Source organism: Oreochromis niloticus, linkage group LG8, assembly GCF_001858045.2.
Source record: "Oreochromis niloticus isolate F11D_XX linkage group LG8, O_niloticus_UMD_NMBU, whole genome shotgun sequence".
Taxonomy (NCBI): Eukaryota; Metazoa; Chordata; class Actinopteri; order Cichliformes; family Cichlidae; genus Oreochromis; species Oreochromis niloticus.
The window spans coordinates 28,302,042-28,323,716 of record NC_031973.2 but is presented as its reverse complement, the minus strand read 5'-3'; the positions used below and the strand labels follow the sequence as shown (position 1 = coordinate 28,323,716).

The window sequence follows — 21,675 nt, the reverse complement described above, 5'->3', positions numbered from 1 at the left end:
GATTTCCATGCCTGTTTATCAGCACTAACCTGCTGCTTTCCACATACAATAATTTAGATAGATGCTGATAATCTCTCACATTGCTTAACTGCTCAAGTCTGCACAAGAAAAGCACCCACACATAAATCTTTGATAGTTAAAGAAAGGAGCAGTTTGAAAATGAGTGCATTGCTTGTCCTTGTCCTCCCTTCACCTTAAATTGTTGGGGGAAAGCCTAGGCATTAATTATTTTTTTTAAATATAAGAACAAATATCTGTTTTTATAATAATGAACCAGTATTTTGAACTCTGGGGGTGACATAAAATGCAGAATTAATTTCTTAGACAAAGAAGAACAGAACTTATCCACCACACTGGAAAATGGTTACTGGCCCAATACAAAAACAGCGCATGAGTTTGTCCAGGAAAAAGTCTGATTTAAAAACCAAAAAACAAACTGGATTTGTTTATCTCATAGTACTAATGAAGAACAACGTAGTGCTAACATCAGATGACTTGCCACTTTTATAAGTGATGACTGGGAGCTTATTAACGTCTGCCTCACAACCAGGGGCAAGACACTGCTGTCTGGATTGAGCTGACTGTAGAAAAGTTTGAGATTCCTCCAAGCAAAATTGTGATGGTTGTCCATCAGGGCTGCCACAAACGATTATTTTGATAGTCGACTAGTCACCGATTATTTTTGCGATTAGTCGACTAATCAGATCATGCGTCCATCGGATGTAAAACGTACAGCTTATTGCACCAGCATGCATCTGCTCTTATATAACTATCATTAGCTTACAGCTGGAAGTGTTTCAGGTATGTGCTAACTAAAAATAAAGACAAGATGATAGTTTATTAAACTTTTAATGAAATTTGGAGATTGTCTCGGTGGAGTTTGATGAACTCCGCCGTCTGCTCCTTGCAATCTAAAATATAACAGGACGGTCACCTATCGAGCTGGTGGGTAACATATTTTGCAAATATGTGATGTCTTGATAAACCGAGCAGATATTTGAAGTTTACACAGCTACATTCTCGCCTGAAAATATATTAAAAGTTTATTTTGTGACCCAGAAAGAGTAATATTAAAACTAAGTAGCGGCCGCCATTGTTGGAAACTGGAATTGGCTGAGCCGCGCTATGAATTCTGGGATATGGTGGGCCATCTTCTTCCTGTTAAAAGGGAGTTTTTCCTTCCCACTTTTGCCAAAGTGCTTGCTCATAGGGGGTCATATGATTGTTGGGTTTTTCTCTGTATGTATTATTGTAATGTCTACCTTACAGTATAAAGCACCTTGAGGCGACTGTTGTTGTGATTTGGCGCTGTATAAATAAAATTGAATTGAATCTTCTGTTTCAGTCCGTTATTATACACTTAAATCCTACTGCTTATTCCTGTGTTGTTCAGGATTTTACAAAGCTTCAGACGACGGGTCGACTATTAAATTAGTTGTAGACGATTTTGATAGTCAATGTAATCGTGGCAGCCGTAAACTGTAACATGTCAGAGTTAGCCATCAGGCTGATTTTTCTCCATTGTTCCATGGCAGGTGATGATATGCTGTGGGAAGCAGCGTATGTCAAAGGCTCAAAGTTCCCACTCTTGTTTCACTGGCAAAATAATTCTTGTGTATTCCTCCACATAAATAAAAAAAAAATAAAAAGAAGTAAACTGTTACTTGCATGAGTCTCATTATAGTGAAACGGCTGGATGCAAACCCTACACGATCCCTTGGATTAAATTACACTGGAAGTTGTTGTTGATTAAAATTCATAAATGGTTTTTGAAGAAACTATAGCTCTTAATATAACAAAAAGCCATCAGACTGTTGTTAAGCTGGTTGTGTGGAAAGCAGATAAACAGCTCAGGTCTTCATAAGAAAAGCACCTAAATGTGAATCTGTGACAGTTGCTGCAATTATCAAATATAAATCTTTGGATGAAATGGATCAAGTTTCATTTAAAATGATGAATGTCTGTGTCGAGATCAGTATCTGACTGGAGGTTGCTTTTGCTGAAGATAATTTTCTTTGTTGCGTTGCTTTTTTTGGCACAGCTGCAGCTTTGCTTATTGGCCGATGTTGCAACGCCATTTAAATACATGTTTAGCCCAGCAGAGACACGTCACGGATGAAAGGCTAAATGCTGTTTTTTGTCAATCAAGGATATTTAGCTGATGGGAAGATTGCAGTTTTTGACAGATGTTTAAATACTGTTACAGTTGCTTCCCAAGGCAACCTAGACCTGGGTGAGGTGGCTTTAAAATAATATTGTATTATATGAAGGTGTTTTTGTGCAAGCAGTACTTTGAGAATTAGGGTTTAAGGATCATTATTTGGCGGAGGGCCTTCACTTCGGTGGCCTCAGAATCTCATCTCTGCTTTTTGCGGATGATGTGGTTCTGTTGGCTTCATCAGGTGATGGCCTCCAGCTCGCACTGGAACGGTTCGCAGCCGAGTGTGAAGCAGCGGGAATGAGGATCAGCACCTCCAAATCTGAGGCCATGGTTCTCAGCCGGAAAAGGGTGGAGTGCCCACTCCGGGTCGGGGATGAGTTCCTGCCCCAAGTGGAGGAGTTCAAGTATCTCGGGGTCTTTGTGATGAGTGATGGGAGAAGGGAGCCGGAGATCGACAGACGGATTGGTGCTGCAGCTGCAGTGATGCGGACGCTGCACCGGTCCGTCGTGGTGAAGAGGGAGCTGAGTGTAAAAGCGAAGCTTTCAATTTACCGGTCGATCTACGTCCCTACCCTCACCTATGGCCACGAGCTGTGGGTAGTGACCGAAAGAACGAGATCGCGGATACAAGCGGCAGAAATGAGCTTCCTCCAAAGGGTGGCTGGCCTCTCCCTTAGAGATAGGGTGAGAAGTTCAGCCATCCGGGAGGGGCTCAGAGTAGAGCCGCTGCTCCTCCACATCGAAAGGAGCCAGCTGAGGTGGTTCGGGCACCTGACAAGGATGCCTCCTGGGCGCCTCCTGGGTGAGGTGTTCCGGGCATGTCCCACCAGGAGGAGGCCCCGGGGCAGACCCAGGACACGCTGGAGAGATTATATCTCTTGGCTGGCCTGGGAACGCCTTGGTGTTCCCCTGGATAAGCTGGAGGAGGTGGCTGGGGAGAGGGAGGTCTGGGCTTCTCTGCTTAGGCTACTGCCCCCGCGACCCGGCCTCGGATAAAGCGGATGAAGATGGATGGGATCATTATTTAATTTTTACCACAACATGTACTAATATAATTTCCTGTGAGATAGACTTGTTGGACTGGACTGGTCCTTTTATACCTGAGCCCTCAGAATGCTTTATACACCTTCACTTAAGAAATCACTTAAGAAATGTCAAAAATCATATTTTGATCTTTTTGATCGAGCTTAAACATGCAACAAGAAGAAATGGGAGTAAGACAAAACATTTTTTGAACATGCAGTTTATTGAAAACAACACTTAAACCAGAGGTTCCCAAAGTGTGGGGCCTGCCCCCTAGGGGGGGCGCAGAGCCATTGCAGGGGGGGCGCGGTATGAAAAGAAAAAAAAAAAAGAACGCTTGGACACTGCTAGCATAATGGACAGGTTTTTGACGGGGCTCCCACACAAACGCAAACCAGGAGATGAAGCATCGCTGAATATGTTTCCAAACCAACTTCCTTCCAAGCCAAAGACAGGAAAATATGGTGAAGCATATCTTCCCTTTGGCTTCACCTGCACAAGTGCCAAGGTAGGTCTCCCCTGCAAAATTAGTTTCCCTGCGTCGGGAGCAGCGCTGGGCTCTCCAAATCACAGACAAACAGTATCCCACATTCTTGATTTTTAGTTCACAAACACTTCTTGTAATAACTAACTACTCCTGACATTTTGGACATGTTAGCTCTTTATGCAGTAAAGTTACAGTGGGATACAAATAATATCAGGCTGATCCTGTCGTAATTTGTTCCCCCGGTTCAAATCACGGACAAACAGTATCCCACAGCTGTTTATGTGTTTAAACCCATTTTGCACAGAGAGACATTTTTTGAAAAATGTATTGATAACACTGTTGAATATTATTACACAGGAAAAAAACAACTACCCGTAAAATAATCACACCATGACGCCTCTGCCTTTCTAAATGCAGGGACAGTAACTGCGTGTGTATATGTAAGCGTGTAAAAACTGCAGATAGATTAACAGTAACAGTATTTTGTCTCTATCTGCCATTCTGCAATCCATCTCATGTAAACAATAACGTGGTGCACAGCGTGACGTGAAAAGAGGCACATACCTTTGACTTTGCGTGACGAACTCTGTAATCCTCGTCCACACGTAAACGCAAAAAAAGGAGTTTTAAATAATCTCCGTTTTCGGTGAATCGCAACGCCGTTTACGTGTTGACGAAAAGCCCAAACACATAGAAACAGAGTTTTCAAAAATACCCGTGTAGGTGTGGACGTAGCGTAATAGAGTTAGTAGTGTATTTTATTACTACCTGTAATTTATTGCCGTTTACTTGTATTTGCTTAATCATTTACTAAATGTTTGAGGTGTGAAATAAACCGCAATGGAGCAAAATATGGGTGTGTGTGTTTGGAGGATGTGTTTGTGCGGGGGGGAATTTACCTGAGAAATTCAATTAAAAACAGGTTCAAAATATTCCTTGTCTTTATTGGAAATATGGAAAAATCTAAAAGCTAAGAGCTGTATGTGTCAAAGATAATAAACCCTACAACTGTGAGAAAATGTTTGTGGCAGAATGAGCTGGAGTAACTTCCTGTCACATTATTTAAGGGGACAGGCTTCCATGAGACACTTCTCACCTTTGCCTCACTGCAGTTTGTTAATCTACACAGATTCTTTCTCAGCACTTCATGGATTGGTATTTGTCTTGGCATGCAGGATAAACTGTGGGAGCCTTTATACACAGGTGTGTGTTTTTCTAAACAATGTCAGTTCATGTTGCTGCAGGTTGACAGTAGTTTTGCAGAACAATTATTATTTGAGGTCTTGGTGATTCGCAATTCATGGAGTAATTCGGATTTCCACTCAGTATGTGTGCATACATTTCTCTGCATTTAATCTCTGTCTCTCTTCCACAGCAGGTCTTTATCCTGTTTTCCTTCTCTCACCCCAACCAATCACAGCAGATGGCCCCGCCCCTCCCTGAGCCTGGTTCTGCCGGAGGTTTCTTCCTGTTAAAAGGGAGTTTTTCCTTCCCACTGTCGCCAAAGTGCTTGCTCATAGGGGGTCATATGATTGTTGGGTTTTTCTCTGTATGTATTATTGTAGGGTCTACCTTACAGTATAAAGCGCCTTGAGGCGACTGTTGTTGTGAATTGAATGATTCACTGGTAGGTTCAAAACAATACTCATGCTATTCCTCTTCAGTGTCACTAGATGGCGTAGTAATTCCATTAAATGGAAGGTTATGCCAGTATTGTGGGCCACCAACTCAGGGTTGTCAGGCTGGGATGTAGCTGCTCGGCCATGAAGCTCTCCAACAAATGAAGTTTTGAGGTCTGTAGCGATTGACCTCTCTGCACTACGCACCTCCCTTTGTGATTTCACGTCGCCTACCACTTTGTGGCTGAGTTGCTGTCATTTCTATTTGCTTCCACTTCATTATAATACCTCTAACAGTTGACTGTGAAATATTTAGTGAGGAAATTTCACAGCTGTACTTGTTGCACATGTGGCATCCTGTCACGATGCCACACTGGACTTCACTGAGCTCCGGAGAGTGCCCCACATTTTTCTCACAAATGTTTGTAGAAGCAGTCTGCATGGCTATTATCACTCCTGGTTCAGGAAATATCAGAAACATACAATACTTTGTAGTTGCCTTGTTATGTTCCTGATCTCTTCCTCTTAATTAGTTTTTACAAGTGATGCAGTTGTGCTCATGCTAGATTTTTATAGAAAGGCAGAAATAATTCAGTTTAATTGTCAAAACATGTCATGGAAAAGTATCTATGACATGTTTACATTCACCATGTACAATAACAAAAACTGATCAGTGCAAGAAGCAATCAGGAAACGTCATTTTTTTAGACTTAAATTCATTAAAGGAAAGGTGACTGCCCGTTAAAGCAAATACGAAATATTCTGTATGTTTTGAAATTGAAAGTTCTACACCTGTTGCAGTATTGTTACTCCAGCTCTTTGTGCTTTCTTTGGATTGCTACCTTAAGCTCCCACTCTGGTTCTTTTGGTCCCGCTGTGTTTTAGTCTACCGTTTGCTGATTGGCCAGAGCCAGCATTTACAGGGAGGCTCCTAATGTTTCATGAAGGATGAAGGAATCTAATTTGCATCAGCTTTGATACAGTACTAACACTTTGCTTTGGGTGTCTCTTGGTACATCTGGCTGATAAGATTGGAATTTAAATTCCAATAATATAAAAATATATACTTCTAAGGATATAAATAAAAATGGAATAGCAGCAAATCAGTGCACCTAATTATGTAGATATGGTCAAGATGACTATCCCACCAATGTGTAAAAATCCAACATTTTTTGTAATTTCAGCTCACGTTTGAACAAAAATACAGAAGCTGAAAGATGAGCGGCTCTGTTGACCTGGGAAAGCAGTGCAGGTTCTATAATTTTATGAGAGTTTGAACGAGTACAATTTTTGAATTAAAACTGTGAAAATTTTGCATTTATTGGTTAGTGGAGCGAGACTGGGGTTGAGCACATGCAGCACAGGGCCACTGATCAGACTCGAACCGCTGTGTTTCAGCCATGTGGTACCTGCTCACCCACTGAGCTAAACTGGCACACACATAAGAAAGGGTTGTTTTTTTTTTCATTTTTCTGTTCATGTTTTATCCTCTTTCTTCTGCTGTTTGTTAAACTATTACCCATCTACTCCTCTTTCAGGTCTATTTATGATGACCAACCCAATGCCCACAAGCGCTTCATGGAAAAGCTTGATGCCAGGATAAGGAATCATGACCGTGAGATTGAAAAGATGTGCAATTTTCACCACCAAGGGTTTGTGGATGCCATCACAGAGCTCCTCAAAGTCCGTGCAGATGCAGAAAAATTGATGGTAAGAGAGATTACTTTAAAGATAACTAGCGACCCCTAGAGGTGATAGTAAGAGAGTTCGCTTTTATTATGCATTGGCTTTTTAATTTAACAGTGGGTGTGTGAACTCCTGCATTGTGAAGAAGAGAAAATTACAGCAGGTTTTTTGGATTATTGGTAATCTGACAGTGCTCAATGATCTGAATCATAAATCTTCCTACTGGATTCAGTGAAGCTGTGATCACACAGGTTGTGCCCAAATCCTCAGCACAGTCTGTGACTTCAGATCAAGGCTAACGTTCCCAGTTCTTTCTTGGATTTCATTTAGAAAATCCTGACCAAATGATGATTTGATTTGGAGTTATTTATTGTCACATGTGAAAGTTGAGGCTCTGGTGTGACATTTATGGTTTTCAGGGTTTTTATCGGTTCTATGATTATTTTGATCATTTTTATCGTTAACTCGGTTTCCCTGGGTCTTTTCCCGTGTGTTATGAATACATCTTTTTTTTTTTTTTTTTGGTACCAGTCCTGGTTTTATTTTGTTGTATTTATCCGCAACACCTTAAAGGCCGGTCTGTGGAAACATCAACTGGTCCGTGGCGCAAAAAAGGTTGGGGACCTCTGGTCTAAACAAGTTTTTCAATTTTAAAGTTTCGTTTTTGATAAACAGCCAGGTTCATCCCACTGATAGTCAGACTTGAAGGCACTATCTTGGACTGCAGCTGGGAACAGTAGTCCCTGTATTGCTTTATGTGTAAAAGCTGGGAGCTGCAGGACACTGCAAATAACATGCTGAGCTCACTGAGGCTGCAGTCCGAGGCAGCTAAGTTGAAGTCCGTCTTTGGGACGACTTACTTCTGAACTTTCGTCTCACTCTCAGGTTTACCAGGTTTGTCTGGCCCAGGAGACCCAAGCACTGTTCCATATTGGAAAAGCCATCCTCCCTGTTGGCTGTAACTGTGCCAATGTCTCTATTTTTCACCTGTTTCTTTGCTGCCAAATATCACACACTGCATATAAAGGATGGATGTAGATTGCTACATGTAGTGAGGTCACCAATTTTTTGTGGACTCTGCATTTAAGACTCAACATTAGACTTTTCTCCACATTAGTCATGTTATCATGTTAGTTTTGGAGCTAGTGAGCATATTTAGAGATGGTGCTGTGCTCCGTTATCAGCTAAGGTTAGTGAGGTGCATTCCCAAAATGTATGGGTGCAAAGCACAGACACATATCTGCTAATTAGTACAAAGTAACAGACTAAAATATCAGAATTTCACTTATCAACACCAAATCAACTTCTTGGGCAGTCTTTACCATACAACAAAACAACAACGCATAAATATTTATATTTGTGTGTCTGTGTGTGTTTTAATTATTTATTCATATATGACTAAATAAAACAACACAAAATTATACAGTGCATTGTTGGGATGCTACTATGGAAGGAATCCCTGCAGATGGAGTTGCATAAAGAGGATGTGGGACCTGTGGATACTTCGAAACCCAAAATTTGGACTAACCGCAAAACAGCTAGTAGCTCAGTGTTTCAACATCCTTAAGAAGCAACTGCTAACACAACTAGAGATTTAGGAAGAACAGCACAAATGCTACGGCAAAGGGGAGCCAGGACATCAGGTCAGGGGGGAGATAACATCTCTACACTCTGAGATTCCCTCCTAAGAAGTACAGTAAGTTGTCCATACCTGATGCCTTGGAAACTGCCAAGCAAAGACTCACAGCGTCTCATTGGCAGGGGAACAATATGAGAACAGCCCCACCAAGGCTGGAGACAGAGCAATACTGGAGGAGCATATGGGAGAAGGATGCAACACACATATGGCTGGTGGAGCTAAGAGCAAACTCCAGTAACCTCCCTGAACAAGCCTCAGTGACCATCACACTGTCAGACGTCTAAGAAAGTCTCAAGTATGAAGAGTTGGACAGCATCATTTCCTGATATGAATCATGTCAGGAAACTGGCTAAAGAAGCTAACTGCTCTCCATGAGTGTCGCACAAATGAACCAGCTGCTAAAAGATTAGACACATCAAGGATGGCTAATTGAAGACTGGACAGTCGTGATCACCCAAGGATCTGCAGAAGGGACCCATCCAACTACTGGTCAATGACCTTCCTCAGACCCAAAACATGAAAGCTCCTATCAGTCATCATAGCAGCTAAGACGAACAGGCACATGGTTCAAAACATGATCAGGGCCCAGAAGGGAATAACCAGAAACACTGAATGGGGCAAAACACCAGTCATTCAAGACTGACAAACTGAAGAACCTGAGCACTGCCTTGATTGATTTTAAGAAAGCATACAACTCAGTGCATCACACATGGATCCTGGAATGCCTAGAACTTCACCAGCAATTCAGTGGGGGCAACTTCAAGCCAGTTGCACAAACAGCATTAAGTGCAGGATTAATCAGAGAGATGAACCCTCTCAGCCAGGACATCAACAAGAGTACAAAATAGAGCAAATGTTGTGTCATCCATATGATCACCCATCATATGGATGACATTAAGCTATATGCCAGGAGTGAATGAGACATTCATTTGCTCATTCATATCACTAGGATCTACAGCAGGGGTGCCCAATCCCAGTCCTCAAGAGCTACTGTCCTGCAGCTTTTAGATGCATCCCTACTCCAACACAGCCGAATCAAATGGTTTGATTACCTCTTCTGTATGCCACCAAGTTTGGCAAAGGCCTGATAACAAGCCATTCATTTGATTCAGGTGTGTCTGACCAAGGATGCATCTAAAAGCTGTAGGACGGTAGCTCTCGAGGACTGGGATTGGGCACCCCTGATCTACAGCAACGACTTTGAAATGTCATTTGGACTGGAGAAGTGTAGTTGTATGTAACAAAGAGAGGGAAGGTAGTCAGACCTAAGGGGACTACACTACCAGAAGGCAGACATAGATGATGGCTACAAGTAACTTGTGATCTCACAGAAAATGGGAACCTGCAGAGGATCAGGAAAGTCCTGAAGAGTCAGCTGAATGGGATGAAAAAGATCCAGACAGTCAACACCTACTGGCTGTCAGATACCTGGTGGGATAATCAAGTGGCCACAGGAATAGATAGAAGCCACTGACATCAAAACAAGGAAGTTTTCACTCCATGTCCAGCACCCTGTGACTGTGCGCTCAATAAAAAACTAAAATTCTGTAGATGTTCTCCCTTTTTTGGAAGCTTTACTAAAATAACTGTCATCCAAAAGCTGTCTGATCAATTGGGTCATGGCTCTCAGCCATGTGACAAGAGCCAAGAGTTCAAAAATCCCCATCTAGAATTGAAAAGTTTGTCACTGAATCTGTGAGAAAGACCCTGTCACAAGCCATTAAACTTTGTGAAAGGCCCAGTGTACAGTCGATAGGCTCAGTTCTCCACTGCCTGGTTAATGGACATGGACAATGAGCTGATCACAAGGCTGAGCAGCTGTAGAAAGGGAAAAGAGGGCATGAAGAGATGAGCAGAATAGACATGCAACACCAAGTATGGCAGAACCAACACTGAAGTATTCATAACATGCATATTGAATATATCACCAATTTTCTAGGTAAATGTATTTCTAAAGGTGGTATTGGTGTTAGATTCTCACAGGATGTCAGTAACAAACCATCCAATCCACACATGCAAAGAAATCAATCAATAGATGTCCTTAAATTACGTGTAATAATGAGAAATGACACAAGAAGAAAGTATTAAAAAGAGTTACTACAATTTGTTTAATACTTTGTTGGTGAGAATGATTCTACACAGTCTTAAAATCCTGAATGCTCCCTTCTATGAACTTTCATCTTCATCATCCTCGTAGATGACAGCAGATATTTATCAAGAATGTCTTGGTACATTTTTCCATTCATCCTTCCTGCAATTATTTGAAATGTCCCGGTGCCGTATGCTGAAAAACAGTCCCACGCCATGATGTTCCCGCCTCCAAACCTCACTGTTGGTATGGTGTGTTTGGGGTGAGGCTGTTTGACCTCCATACATGGTGTGTATTAATGCATTCAGAGAGTTTAGTGTTGATCTCGTCAGACCATACTATATTCTGCCCGAATTTCACAGGCTTCTCTAAATATTCTCTTTCAAACATTCACTTCTGTGTCTCACTATGGGGAACGCTCTCTTTCTCGTTATTACTCTATGGTTTGATTTCCTTGCATGTGTAGACTGGATGGGTTCTTATCGACATCTGGTGAGAATTTCATGTCAAGGACATCTTTAGAAACGTATTTACTTTGAAAACTTATTTTAGCCACTGTAAGTTCTAAAATGACTTTCAACAATAATATAGTTATAACAGTACTTAAAGTATTCATTTACATGAGTATTTCTGAATCCATAGTATTGAAACCAACAATATGCTGTTAGCTTCTGAAGCCCCCAGTCTTTAAAAATATCCTCACATGTTAAAGAATGCTCTGTAATTTAAAAAACCATGTGGTCACAGTAGTTTTATCAGATCTTATTCAAACAGGAGATCTGTATGCTCATCTTGAGGAGGGAACATGTCACCCAGTGTAGCTCCCCAGAGTTTGTGGACAGAGGAGCTCTTTTAAACATGATGGATTATGTAGAATTATAAAATCTTGTGGAAGATCAACGGTAAAATGATTTAAGGTTATGTAAATTATTAAACTTGTGTCTTTTCTCCAAAGGGCCAAGTGACAGACACTAATCGAAGACTACAAGATGCAGGCAGGGAGGTACGTCCATGCTGTTCCCCTGTGAAGAAATCTGCATGTACATTTACTGCAAAGAGAGTTCCCTATAAGACATGACTGTACTTTATCCCAGTGATCAACAGTGGTGCCTCTTTTTCACTGTCTCCAACACTGCGTTCTCTCCCACAGGTGACAGCTCAGACAGAGGAGGTGATTCGCTGTCGGGTCCAGCAGAGGAACATGGCGACCACTGTGGAGAAACTCCAGCTCTGTATACCAGGTACTACTGCTGCCTCTCCTTCAGTGAGAAGGATTTTGATTTTGGAGTTCAGTTTCTAACAGTGTTATCCAGCTGGCTGACCTCAGGAGTCTTTATATATATATACTCATAGTTTGAATATGAGCTGTCACAACGCTGTTTCCACTGCTACATGTGATTCCTTATACAAAGGAATGGAGATGTGGCATGATGCAGACTGGATGCAGACTGGATGCAGACTGGATGCAGATTGCATAAGCCTGCTGGTTTAGATTTTGTCTTCAATAACATGCATGCAATGTTAGAATAATATAGGCCAGTGCACATTTCATGAATCTGAATATTGCATATGCAGTTGTTTTTTGTGCAGGATAAAAATATTTATATCCAATATTTATATCCAAATATTAGTGAATGAGGCCCAACGAGAGTTCAGTGTACATCTACCAAATGCAAGTAAAACATTTAGAATCAGTTCTGTGGTGACAGTGGCATGCTACAGAGCTGTGCGTTAAACGAAGCATCAAAGCAAGACATTTTTATAATCATGTAATTATTTAAATTACTCAGTGAATCGTTGCAGCCCTAGTTCAGTTACATTTCAGCCTCTGAAAACTGGATAGAAATGGCTGTAACTCATAAACAGTTAATTCAATGCTTTGTTTTAGTCTCCTTGAAATAAAGCTAAAAGTCTGCACTTCAGTCACATCTGTAGTTTATAATCCACTGTGGTGAGTTTTGTAAAATTCCTCACTGACTCTTCATCAGTGTGTGGATACTGAGTCAGTTTGTTTAGATTTTAATATTGCGTCCTGTGACCGCCTCCAGCCTGCCCAGCGTCATAAGCTGAAGAAGGTGACCTTAGTTTTTGGGTATTAAGTAAAAATTATTTATGCATGCTTTTATCTGGCATGTAATATATATGTAATATTGGAACTTGTATAGCACCTAAGCTGCTGCAACAGTGACAGATCAGGTGCTGGGCATCAGTGTGGAGGTCTGCAGTGCAGTGGAGCCCACTGGTAACACTGTAAGTGTGATGTGTGATGAGCAAAACTGACTGAAATGTGTGAACCATCAAACTAATCCTGCTTCCTGTCATCGCTCCCTTTGCAGTGCTAGAAATGTACAGCAAGTTAAAGGAGCAGCTGGAATCCAAAAGGTAACCATCATAAAGCATTTCACCACAGTATGACCTTGTTTACAGTTCTAAAATCACAGCCCCCATCAGGGCTGAAAGCTGTCGTCCTGGCACTTTCTCCTTCCTCCTGACAGCGTTTACAGTTGATGAGTGTCTTCTGTTCATTTGTGTACAATACAGTTTGAACCGCCAATTAGATCCATTAGATCAATTAGATCATGCGTATCAGCATCATGATGGGAGCTCAGCATGCTGACCTTACACTGAACTCTTGTCGTTTGTGCCCAGAATAAAAAAAAAACCCCCAAATACTTTGGAGTTACAGAATAGACAATAAAAAGAAAATACCAAATACCCCGCTGCATGCAGTGTATGTAGATGTACAGTGTATGTACATGCAGATATAGGTCATACATTGTTGTTATTTATTATTTACTATCATTATATTGGGATGGGTGCTTCCCTCAGACATTTACTGTTGACCCTGGGCTCAGTGGAGGGGTTAAATAATTTCCCCTAGGGATCAATAAAGTATTCTGATTCTGATTTATATATTTCAGATGGCCTGAAAGCACTGCGGGTCCCCCAGGTGTAGCTGGAGGATCTGAGCCTTTCTTACTGTGTATTCATTTGACAACAGAAACAATGTTTTCTTAGTTTAATCATTCCTTGTGTTGCTACTAAGTTTCCAAGTCCATTTGAAGACTTAATGCTAAATGGTTCTAATAAGTAGCAATAGTTCTGAGTTATTATTACTAATGCTGTGCTGTTTATGTCTACAGATATTATGCTGCACTAAAAACCATGGAGCAGTTGGAGAAGGTCTATATCCCAAGGTAGGAGGATCATACGATTAAGGCTGCTGAAAGAATGTCACAGTAATGTTGGCTCAACATGAGAAGCTAACAGGTGTCAGACTGTTAGTCTGCCAGCTGTTTCACTGTGCTGGTTTTTAAAATGTATTTCTTTATTGATTTTTTGAATGAATGTAGATGATGTTGGATGGGACTGCTGTTCTCTTTTCATAGTTCTGGTGTATCCCTGCAGGGTCAGTCAGTACAGGTTCTGTCAGATCATGGCTGAAAATCTGCCCAGACTGAGGGAGGAGATCAAAGACATCTCCATGTCAGACCTCAAAGACTTCCTGGAGAGCATTCGGAAGCATTCAGACAAGGTTGGAGAGACTGCCATGAGACAGGTATAGATCTTTTTCCTTTTTAAATAATTCAGGTCATAGCAGGGAAAAAACAAGTCAAATTACTGATGTGTGTTTTTGTCTTCAGGCACAGCAGCATAGGACCTTTAATAGTGCAGTAGCCAAGCAGGCCAGTATGGGCCACTACATCAAGCCCGTGTACTCTCTCAATGAGCGAACACATGCTCACACTCCCAACGGCCTGCTGATGGATGATGACACTGGAGATGATGAGGCTGATGAAGAGGTGAGAAAAGACGTGTGTGTATCTGATGTGGCGGTGATGATCAAGTACTGATGTCTTTTAAAGAACATTGACTGACAGCATAAAGATACAAACTTTTTTCCAATGCAAAATCTTTTTTTTATATAAAAGAAGAGATTATTAAAGTTTCCACTGTTATAGGATCGTCTTTTCCTTAAACGACTGAAAGTAAAGTGCTTTGCTTCTGGACAGAGATACAAATAATAAACTTGGTACACCCACCTTTACTTACCAAATAAAAGCAGATTCATCTAACAAAACAAATTCAGGTACTTTATATAATTTTTAATTCAGCAGATAACAGTGCATCCACCCTTTTCTCTTTTTTACTGTTAATTTTCCTTCGTACTGCTCTGATGTGCAGCTCTGCTCTATGTGAGGCTAACCCACAGGTGAACACCTGAGATTCTGCTGCCTGGCTGCTCAATCGTTCTTCATTCTTCTCTAGTTTTCTGTTATTATATTTTCATCAGACATGACAAATGTGCAGGTGGATGTTTGACAATCAGTCATTAGTTACAAAGTGATCCATTTGTCATGCTGCATAATCAGGAATTCTGTAACAAAATTTCTATAATTACATAAGACAGTTTTGTAAGCATGGTTGTTACTTGTTGGGGCGACTGTAGCTCCGGAGGTAAAGCAGGTCACCCGCTAAGGTTCGTGGTTCGATCCCTGGCTGTTCAAGTCTGCGTGCCAAACATCCTTGGGCAAGATAATGATTCCCAGTTGCTCTCCAATGCATCCATCAGAGTATGAATGTATGTGAAGCTCTATGTCAGGGGTCCCCAATCCAGTCCGCGAGGGCCGGTGTCCTGCAGGTTTTAGATCTCACCCTGGGTGAATACGCCTGAATCACATGATTAGTTCATTACCAGGCCTCTGGAGAACTTCAAGACATGTTGAGAAGGTCATTTATCCATTTAAATCAGCTGTGATGGATCAAGGACACATCTAAAACCTGCAGGGACACCGGCCCTCGAGGCCTGGAGTTGGGGACCCCTGCTCTATGTTAAATAGAAAGCACATTCCATTTGTTTGTGTGTGTTCTTACAGATTCTTACAGCTCAGGATCTGGTGGACTTCTCGCCCGTCTACAGGTGTCTACACATCTATACTGTGTTGGTAGGTGTCTGTGGCGAAAGCCATTAACTAATGCTATCCATTGGTCTGCCTTATTTCTCTGTTCATTGCATTTTGATTATCTAATGACAGCTATGCTAATTAACTGGAATCAAGATTATAGTGCTAACATCCAACCTGACCCCTGAAATACAGCGGACACAGCTGTTTCATGATCAGCTCCAATTCCTCTGATTACATCAGACATCCTGCTGCACATTCAGAAGAGTCTCAGCTCTCCCCTCTGTGTCACCTAAAATAGTGCCGGGTCTGTTTATTACCCAAGCCCCATGAAGCCCAGAGCAGGTAAAAAGGACAGGAATTCAGACACAGAAAGGTGAGGTGTGGACCCAAACGCAGACAACGGAGATGAAGGTGGATGTTGAACAGAAAGCGAGACTTTATTTTAGTGAACACGACAACAAACAAAAGCAAAGGACGACTAACACGGAGCTAACAAAACCTATACTGGGAAGACTAAACAATACATGAAACCTGACAGATGATCCGACGAGGAACAAAGGAAAACACACCATACATACACAGAGGATAATGAGGAAATAGGAAACAGGAGGGGAACGCAGCCGAGACTAAACAGACATGACGAGACGCGGGAGGAGAGCAAAACTATAAACGCTAACAGGACATGGGACTGTCAAAGTAAAACAGGAAATACATGAACATAGAGACAAGGATGACTGGAAGTAACACAAGGGACCTAACAAAAACTAGAAACCACCAAAACACTAAAGAAGCAAGAAATGCAAACTAAAAGCCACCGAGTCTCCAGACCCAGGACCAGGACAGTCTGTGGAAAGGGATTTGATAATACCTGAGTGTTCTGGTTTGTAACATCAAAAAGTGTCATATAGTTAATTGATCTATGTCTGTAATCTGTGTGTGTGCAGGGTGACCGAGAAACATTTGAGAACTACTACAGGAAACAGAGGAAAAAACAGGCCCGGCTAGTTCTGCAGCCTCAGGCTAACATGGTGAGCAACACAAGTGCTTTAACATACATGTAAAGCATATGAATGAAATTCAGACAAGCGCTCGGGGTTTTTTCAGTGGAGCTTTCATTGTGACTCTATATGGCACTAAACACAGTCTGCCTTGTATTAATTTTTCCTAGAACCTGTGTATTTCTTAATATTACTAAATAGATTACTCACAGACCCTACAGGAGCTGTGATCCAGCTCTGGCAAAGCTTAGAAAACCATGACTGTTACTGTTTTTTCAGGGGAAAAATAAACAGCTGTACTTTGTATTTAAAAAGTTATAAAGGACATTTTAAAGTTTTAGGATAACATCAGGAATAAGCAAAGATGCTACCACTAGCATGCTCGGTGCATCTCACCGTCATTTGGCTTTCGGCTTGTCCATGTGGGCAGCTGCACATTTCAGATAGGTGGCACCATCTCAGTCCATATCTTGACTATGGAGAGCGGTGCTGGTGTTCATCAGTTTCCAGGTCCCAGCAGGCTTGAGCCTCGGTGGTTCCTGGGATGAAGTCACAAAGCAAAAGCCATGCCGAACAAGAGCTGCAGAAATACAACTTTTAACTTATTTTTTCTCCCTCCTATTTCAATATTTGCCTTACTGGTGACTGTTACGTTTGCATCTGTATTAACATGGCTTTGTGTCTATTTGTGTGTGTTTAGCATGAGACAGTGGAAGGCTACAGAAGATACTTCAATCAGATTGTAGGGTAAGATGTTGCTTTCAGATGCTCATCAGGCTGTTTTGTTTCACTGTGAACCTAAATCTGTGTGTGCGTGTGTGTGTGTGCGTGTGTGTGTGTGGTCAGGTTCTTTGTTGTGGAGGACCATATCCTCCATGCCACTCAAGGGCTGGTGACCAGAGCTTTTACTGATGAACTGTGGAACATGGCGCTGTCCAAGATCATCGCTGTTCTCCGGACACACTCTGTAGGCGCGCGCGCACACACACACACACACACACACACACACACACACACACACTCACACACTCACACACACACACACACACCTCTAATGTCTGCAGGGCATTGACTATGAATGGGAAGGATGCTGTTGAGAGTTAATAGAAATGATAGTTCCTTCATTCAGTGGATGATATACCCCTCACAGGTCAGCACACCCACAAACACACTAATGATGTCACTATTAAGAGCAGAGGTCAAAACACACATACACATGCAGGCAAAGAGGAGGCCATTGTGACCTTAATGAGAGACAGATTGCAACAATAACAGCAGATAAAGAAGGCATATTCCTGCCCGCTGGAGCCCTGTCAGTTGTAAATGACCCCGAGGATTATGCTAACAGGCTGGAGAATAGGCTGCACAGCATGGGTGAGAAGATTAACAAAGACCTGGTGTCCTCTGTGCCCCGCAGCCCCTCTGCTGTGCTCTGACAAAAGCAAGTCCACATTGTCGGGCTCCTGCACTTACAGCGAGTGCATGGTCAGCTAAAAGTAACAAGGCTGCATCAGATTGTTTAAAACAAAAAGCAAAACTAACACATGCAGATGATATACTTCATGAGTAAAATTCTCCCAGTGTGGGTTAAATAAATACATTATGCTTTCAATAGACAACAAAACGCAACTTAAACACATTTGCGTTCATCACTGGTCTGGATATGGTGGAAGTAGACTTAATTTGTCATTTTTTAAGGTTGTTGGAGTCTGAGCAGATGGAGAGGCCAGCCATTGCTACTGAGTGTCCAGTCTCAGGCTGTGTTCATATACTTATTCAGGAGAGGTTCTCAGCTGTGCTGCTCTCAGGGTTATAAATCACCCTACTCTCTGGAAAAATGAGGACCTTTGTTAATGCACTGGCTTAACTTGTTTGTCATGTAGGCATTTTGACAGACTTCCTATAAAAATGTATATATACCTAGTTAAAACTTTACACAGTATACAGTGCAGTTACTTCAGTATGTATTCAAGATCAAATTTGAGGCTCTCTGTGTTGACAGCTGAGGCCCAAAGTGGGTCATGGAACAGGACAATGATCCTAAGCACATAAGCTAATGTGCTGCAGAGTGTCAGGAAAGAAAAAGAATCAAGGCTCAAACTGCAGAAATGCTGTGGTGGGCTCTGAAGTGTGCTACGCCTAAACAAAGCTCAGTGAACTGAAACAATGTCAACAAGAGAACTTCACACAATTAGAAGTTCAGTTACTGCTAAAGGTTACTGCTTTTCAGAGGACTGCAAAGACTCGCATGAATATAGATTTAGGAAGCAAAGCAGATAACGTGACGTTAGACCAGTGTTTGGTGATGACTCTCTTTTTCTGCAGTCATACTGTGATGTCCCAGACTTGGTGCTGGAGCTGAAGAATCTAATAGTCATCTTTGCTGACACACTACAGGTTGGTTAAGAGTGGGACTTGACTTGTTTGTGACTCTGCTGTGTGAAAACGTGAGTGTTTTCTGACTGTGTGATGTTTGTGCAGGGTTACGGCTTCCCGGTAAACCGTTTGTTTGACCTGCTGTTTGAGGTTAGAGACCAGTACAACGAAACCCTGCTGAAGAAATGGGCACTGGTTTTCAGGTGGGCTTCACTCACGTGTGACATCTGCCACAGTAGGACGTGCAGAAACACTTTGGCACAAAGCTAAAAAAATTACAATTTGACAATAACAATTGTGTTTGCGGTAAGGCTTTCTTCTGCTGTGACATCCCCGTCTGTATGCAGCCTGCAGCCCCATATTTTGTTGGAACAAAGCAGAGCAGCTAAAAACACATAACTAAAACCAGAATCTGCTTTGTTCGTACTGTTTCAGCAAAGCATCAGCACCATGTGAGGGAGGTTGTTCTTTTTTTCATATCATTGATCCTGAAAATAGCACTGAGACGACATATTAAACTGAAAAAATGGAATGGAAACATTTTAAGTGTCTTTTTTGTTTCTGAACGAACAGTGGAGACCGAAGTGTGTGAGAACTCTGATCTATGTTCCCATAGAGAGATCTTTGAACTGGACAACTACAGTCCCATCCCAGTGGAAACAGAGGACGAATATAAACTGGTTGTCAGCCGCTTTCCCTTCCACGATGCTGAGATAGAGAAGGTAATGCGTTCAAGTACCACAGTCTCGGTTGCATCCACGTAAAAGAAAGATTTCCTAAAAGACAACTTGTGTTGGATGAAAATTAATAGTTTTTCTGTGTGTGTGCATAAGCAGCAGGACTTTCCTAAGAAGCTGCCAATGTCCCAGTCTGTCCCTCAGATCTACACCCAGGTCAAAGAGTTCATTTACGCCAGCCTCAAGTTCTCAGAGTCACTACACCGCAGGTACACTACTCTATGTTCACTTGCCACACGAACACTTCTACATATCTTATCGCCCTGGACTGTCGTCTCCTCACTTTGCAACTGTCAAGTTTTTTGTGTGTCCAGTTCAACAGAGATTGATGATATGTTGCGAAAATCTACCAACCTGTTGCTGACAAGAACTCTCAGCAGTTGTCTGCAAAACCTTATCAAGAAACCTCACATAGGACTGACTGAGGTTAGAGATGCTCACACACATAGTCGTGAAAAGTATTCAGGATTCAGTCTAGAACTGTAACCTTGTCTCTGTAGCTTGTGCAGATCATCATTAATACCACCCACCTGGAGCAGGCCTGCAGGTATCTGGAGGAATTCATAACAAACATCACCAACGTCTCCCCAGAAACAGTTCACACCACAAGACTCTACGGATTGTCGACCTTCAAGGTGATTTGTGCCTTTAGAAGTCACCTTCTTCATACCTTGGTTGTAATGAGTTACTTTACTGTTAGCTTTCTTACCTCTGAGCAGTCCGGCCATTCTTTTCTGACTTCTTGCATTTTCATTCAGTGAACATATTTACTTTTTCAGTCTATAAACTGATATAAGAGATCATTTTGTGGGAGAATCCCAGTAAATCAGCAGTTATTGAGACAAGGCCAGCCACGTTCAAAGACATCTTTCTTCATTATTCTGATGCTCAGTTCTTCAGCAGGTCGTCTCGACTCTGCTTACATCCCTGATTACATTCAGTTGCTGCCATGTGATTGGCTGATTAATGAGATTTTAGACGAGTATACTTAATGAAGTGGCTGTAATTGAAGCTCTGTCTCCATTCCAAAAATGAATGTGTGTAGGAAAAACAGTAATATTTGCTCCCATTAAATCTTGTGAAAACATTGTTCCAGGATGCTCGTCATGCTGCAGAGGGAGAGATTTATACCAAACTGAACCAGAAGATTGATGAGTTCATCCAGCTAGCAGACTACGAATGGGGCATGGCCGAGTCAGACGGCCGTGCCTCAGGGTATCTCATGGACCTGATCAACTTCCTACGATCTACTTTCCAGGTGTTCACACACCTCCCGGTGAGTGTGAGCCGCCTCCTAACCTCTACACATTAGCTCAGCACCTCTGTCTGGGAACTGTGGAACATAAACAGTGTGGGGTTGTGTTGTTGTTGTTCCTTCTGTTCACACACTAGCTGTATGGCGTGCTGTGAGGTTGATCTTTTGTTGATAATATGAACGCATGATTACCTTTCTTTTTGTTTGTTTGTTTTTCCTTCCCTGACTTCCCACCATCACTCTGTTGTTTTTTACGCCCTCATGGCATTTCTATCAGATTGTAGGTGCTGTCTGAAAAAGGTTTATACTGTGGATATTACGTTGAGCTGTGTACATGTTGCAGTGGTGATTTCTGCATGATGTGCTGTTACTGGCTTGTGCAATGTTTTTGCAAACTGACATCATCTCCAACCAAACTGAGCACATTAGATAGCAAAGTATAAAGGACTTGATCAGAAACTGTTATTTGAGCTCACAGCCTGATTGGTCTGATTGTTCGCTGTACCTGCCCTTCTCACCTGCATGTGTTATTATTTCTCTGATGAGTTCTAGCTTGTGTTTTCAGTTTTTTTCCAACTTTTTCAAACTATCTCCTGCTGTGTCTCCATCCACACCTTCTGTAATGCACAGCTTTGTAACTGAATTGTTTTACTCCTTGATTAATTTGACATATCAAGCATGCAAGATATCTCTAGCTG

General features: G+C 41.9%; 1 protein-coding gene across 6 annotated transcripts in view; it reads left to right on the top strand.

Annotated features, from left to right (window-relative positions):
- The window catches only part of exoc6 (exocyst complex component 6), a 54,312-nt gene that overhangs the window by 14,355 nt on the left and 18,282 nt on the right, over positions 1–21,675 (top strand). For all 6 annotated transcript variants that reach the window (XM_005471222.4, XM_025909610.1, XM_025909611.1 and 3 more), the window contains exons 2-19: positions 6,829–7,000; positions 11,660–11,707; positions 11,855–11,945; positions 13,041–13,086; positions 13,848–13,901; positions 14,113–14,263; positions 14,349–14,507; positions 15,582–15,650; positions 16,556–16,639; positions 17,310–17,356; positions 17,456–17,576; positions 18,935–19,006; positions 19,091–19,188; positions 19,602–19,707; positions 19,822–19,931; positions 20,037–20,148; positions 20,223–20,357; positions 20,819–20,998. In XM_005471222.4, the coding sequence (XP_005471279.1) occupies positions 6,829–7,000; positions 11,660–11,707; positions 11,855–11,945; positions 13,041–13,086; positions 13,848–13,901; positions 14,113–14,263; positions 14,349–14,507; positions 15,582–15,650; positions 16,556–16,639; positions 17,310–17,356; positions 17,456–17,576; positions 18,935–19,006; positions 19,091–19,188; positions 19,602–19,707; positions 19,822–19,931; positions 20,037–20,148; positions 20,223–20,357; positions 20,819–20,998 (1,855 nt within the window). The remainder of the gene's footprint in view (positions 1–6,828; positions 7,001–11,659; positions 11,708–11,854; positions 11,946–13,040; positions 13,087–13,847; positions 13,902–14,112; positions 14,264–14,348; positions 14,508–15,581; positions 15,651–16,555; positions 16,640–17,309; positions 17,357–17,455; positions 17,577–18,934; positions 19,007–19,090; positions 19,189–19,601; positions 19,708–19,821; positions 19,932–20,036; positions 20,149–20,222; positions 20,358–20,818; positions 20,999–21,675) is intronic.